Source organism: Camellia sinensis, chromosome 12, assembly GCF_055761805.1.
Source record: "Camellia sinensis isolate YWXY chromosome 12, ASM5576180v1, whole genome shotgun sequence".
NCBI lineage: Eukaryota > Viridiplantae > Streptophyta > Magnoliopsida > Ericales > Theaceae > Camellia > Camellia sinensis.
Window position 1 is genome coordinate 144,427,000 of NC_138972.1, and position 4,625 is coordinate 144,431,624.

General features: G+C 41.5%; 1 protein-coding gene across 1 annotated transcript; it reads right to left on the reverse strand.

Moving 5' to 3' along the window:
- Positions 1 to 821: 821 nt before the first annotated feature.
- On the reverse strand, positions 822 to 2,054 carry LOC145803954 (uncharacterized). Its single transcript, XM_082897346.1, has one exon. The coding sequence runs from the start codon at positions 2,052 to 2,054 to the stop codon at positions 822 to 824; it is 1,233 nt and encodes a 410-aa protein (XP_082753472.1).
- Positions 2,055 to 4,625: the final 2,571 nt, after the last annotated feature.

Here is a 4,625-nt window from a genome sequence, read left to right on the forward strand (position 1 = left end):
AGCTCATAAACACGGCTGGTGCATTGGTTAATCCAAAGGGCATTACCACAAATTCGTAATGGCCATATCGGGTTCGGAAAGCAGTTTTTGGTATGTCATCATCAGTGACCGCAATTGATGATAGCCAGATCTAAGATCAATCTTTGAATAACACTTCGAACCTCGAAGTTGATAAAAAAGGTCATCAATCTGTGGAAGTGGATATCGGTTCTTGATCATCACCCGATTAAGTTGCCGATAATCTATGTACAACCTTAGTGTTCCATCTTTTTTCTTTGCAAATAGAACTGGTGCGCCCCACGGTGAGGAACTTGGTCGGATAAATCCCTTGTCCAATAATTCTTGCAGTTGCGTCTTCAACTCTCGAAGTTCAGCAGGAGCCATACGGTGCGGTGTCAAGGATATTGGTGCAGTACCCGCTTGTGACTCGATACTAAAATCTACCTCACGATGTGGCGGTAATCCTGGCAATTCCTCAGGAAAAACATCAGCGTATTCACAAACAACACGTGGAAGATTTAATTCCGATTGAGCTTCTTCATTAATGATCAAACTTGCTAACCATCCAGCAAATTGTCGATGCCACTGCATTTTACGATTTGTCGTGCTCAGGGAATCCTCTCTATCCCCCTTAAATTGGAAACACGTTCCACTAGGTGTGCAAACCGTCACCCTCTTGTAGTAGCAATCAATCACTGCTCGGTGGGCGGATAACCAATCCATTCCCAAGATTATATCAAAATCGGACATGTTCATGACCCGAAGGTCACAACTCAAGTGTAACCCTGACACTTCTAATTCACACCCTCGACAGACTAATCCTACCCTAATACTTCCTCCCAAGTAGTTTCTAAAGGTTCACATTTAAGACCTAATGATTTAACACATGATGTTGATATAAAAGAATGCGATGCGCCAGAATCAAATAGAATGTGAACCCAAGAATTATAGAGTACAATGTTACCTCTAATTACTGATGGATCTCCATTATCTTCCTCTTGGAGAGCAAAAACTCTGCCTGTGGCTTTTTGATTACCAGTTGGTCCAACCTTTCGGTTTCCTCCTGACTTGTTCGTCCATGGCCTTTGCCCGCCAATAACTTGAGCATTCGCGCTTGAACCCCCTGCTTGATTTCCCATCCCAGAAAGTTGGGGACATTCCGACTTCTTGTGCCCTATCTGATGACAGTGAAAGCATTGGATTTGTGTAATAGGCTTGGTTTGTAAACTTCCTTTCTGGCTTTGCTGTTGCGACAGTCTGGTGTATGGTGTCCGTACCACATTCCTTTGGTCATTTCTTCTTGGCCCTACAAAGGACTGACCCCCTTTCTTCGTTTTCATCATCCAAATCCTTTTTGAGTCTGTGCACTCTCTTTCTGTATCCAATGCCGTATCCACCACATCAGCAAATGTATGGAGGCGCAAGGGTAACACTTTACCTCTAATAATAGGGTCTAAACCCCACTCAAATTTTCGTGCTTTCTCTTCCTCATCTGCGACGTATCCGGCTGCGTATCGAGCCAGCTCTTCAAACTTGGCCACATACTGAGTCACTGACATCTCACCCTGTTTCAAAGTTTGAAATTGCCAAATTCGCTCTTGTCTAACTGTGTTTGGGAAATATTTTCTTAGAAACAATTCTTTGAACTGAGCCCAAGTCATGCTTGTCGTGTCCCGAGAATTTTTCATCAAGGACCACCAATGATCCGCTTCTCCTTCTAGCTGATAACTTGCCAGGGCGATCTTGTCTGTATGCACAGTAATACCCATGGTTTCCAACATCTTTTCTATTTGACGAATCCAGCTCTCAGCGACTCTCGAGTCAGGCTCACCTGTGAACACCGGCGGTCTTTGCTTTCTGAACTCAGATAACAAATATATTCGCTCATTTGGTTGCGTTCTTCTAAGCCTTCCTAACTCTTCAAGAATCTGGTTTCTGACTGGTCTTGGCAACTCCTTAACAGGAATAGGTCTACCGCGATTAACGCCTTGATTGCGAGCTGGACGTCCTCGTCTGCGTCTTACTTGATCGTTTGCTTCCATATTGTTCGCCATCTGCCAAGTTTGTGGGTAATATAAGCTTGGGGTTGTTGTAGAGGCAAAGAGGTGTTCAATAAATAGGCTAATTTAATGTGGTCTGAGGTGTAATTAATTACTTTAATTTTTTTTCTAAATGGATGATGCAATTAAACCAAGCAAAATAAAATAAAATAACATACAATACACTGGATTAACCAACTAGATATTTTATATATACACATATAACTTCTTCTTTCATAGGGTTACACTATCTAGGTTAGCGTGTAGCGTGTATACACCAAAACAAAACACGCTTCAACCAGACAAAACACTATTTACAAAGGTACACAAAAAGGTTCGTCCCATGACTACTACAACCCTAACTCAAACGATTCCTCTGGGTCTTCATCGGGATCTTCTTCGGGATCCTCTAGTGGTAAAGGAGCATATGTCGGGGAAGCTGAAAACTGTTGGGCTGGTGTAGGGGAGTACTCTGACGACACCTCTATGGGGAATGTAGGGGAAGCTCTAGGAAGTACCGAGATAAAAGGAACCTCTAACTCAGGATGATGAGAGCCACAGCTCTCGGGTCCAACGCGACGCATCACTGGATGCGGATCCTCAGCCAATACCTCTTGCCTAAGCTCAGCAAAAGTCTGACCATTCTGCTATATCTGTAGAGTGAACCTAAGCTCCCGGTATTTGCACTGGAGGCGTCGGCGTACCAACGCTCGTTTTGCTTGCGTGGTGTAGTATGAAAAATCCTCATCTGTTTTCCGAATAGCTTTCTTTATCACGCGCTCCGCTCCAAATTGACACCGTCGGTTAAGTCTTTGTGGACTAACAGCTACTGCCCACCTATTCTGGAAACGAAAAACTCCCCAGTCATCAACGCTTTCTGACGCAGAATCCATCCTACGGTAGGTAAACAAATTTTTTTTTTTTTAGTCCACCTTTAATATGATATAATATAATGTTAACAGAATGTAGTAATGTAAAAGGCAAGGATATCTAAAATCACAAGTCAACACGCGTGGGTTAAGGGTTGAACCTAGGGCTCTGATACCAATTTGTCACGCCCCAAAATTTTGAGACCGCAAGAGAAATATATAAAGTACAACTCAAACAAAAGAGATAACCATAACATGTTAATATACATATACAAGCAGAGTTATAACATAGATAACTGATTTGAGTTCCACTAGAGGTTTACAAACATTGTCAAACCAAAAGGTAAAGGAAGAGAGAACACAAAAACAAACTACTAGTCCAAGTTTTCAAGTGAACCACGGCTCTAAAACTTCATTTTGATTGTCTTCGGGATTACCTTCCCCGTCGTAAGCTGCTTCTTCACCTGGCATGACACGCCATGAGCTTGGAATGCCCAGTAAAAACACACACACCCCCATATCTTCTATCAATCAATCATACACAAGACAAATCAGATAACATAACATACTTCCATTAAGGTTTTATAAATTAGTAGTTAGACTAGGCATTTAGAATCCCCCCCAAAGAGATCCTTCTACCCAACCACAAGATTAAACGCCAGACTACTCAGAACTCCCCCTTTTGCTGCTTTGCAGACCTTACCACCCATGCCCACCTCCCGGTTATTTACCTGTCAGTGGCATTGATGGACCTCAAAAGGGACGGCCAACAAGTGGGCTCGCTTACACCCAAATCGTGCCTCGGGCTCGCTTACACCCTGCACATACCATACCAATTCGTGCTTAGGGCTCGCTTACACCCTGAAACCACCGCATAGAGTCTGAATACATCTGGGTCAACCTAGGGGCTCGCCTAAACTGCTTACGCAAGACTTAACTCATTTGGTATTAATCCCATCCTAATTCATGTCATTCATATGTATAAAATTGTTCTAAAACACTAAGATAAACGTCACCCATTGCCAACCCCTTATCATTTCCCGTTTATTAGATCTTTTGCTAGGTAAGTTAGTCACATTCGGTAATTCGGTCATTTAAACGAGTATGGGAAAAACATACTAGAGGAAATATAGTCCATGTTCATCATACATAAGTATAGTAAGGCAAGAAAATAACATTAAAAAGGCTTTGAAACATTTAGAGACAAATAACATAATATAACACAATTTCCAGCACTGTTCAGTTCTGCAGGGCTAACAAGAACGCTTTGGTAAAAATACTTCTAGGCCAAATTAGGGGCTGAAATTGCACAGAAACAATATTCAATCTGTCTAGTTTCAGTTCCAATTTTCAGAAGTTGCGCAGCCCCTCCACAAATTCATTTACAAACTATATTCGAAAATCTATCTAGATTTGTCACCCTTTGGGGAAACTAACGTTTCTCTCAATCTACCCGATGGTTTTCACTCAAATAAAATCTGTTGGAACGAGGACTCAGAGTTCTAAATTTTGACAGAAGAACCAACATGAGATGATTTTTCTAGAATTTTATAAAATTGCTAAAAGTGGACTATTTTTCAGAGATTCAGGACCAGATTTTTCAACAAATTATCCAAGCCCTAAAAACACACAATTAGGAGCTAATAAAATTTTCACAAGCTCTAAACACATAAAATATCCTACAATAAATTCAGATTTGAGAATTAGATAGATTTGA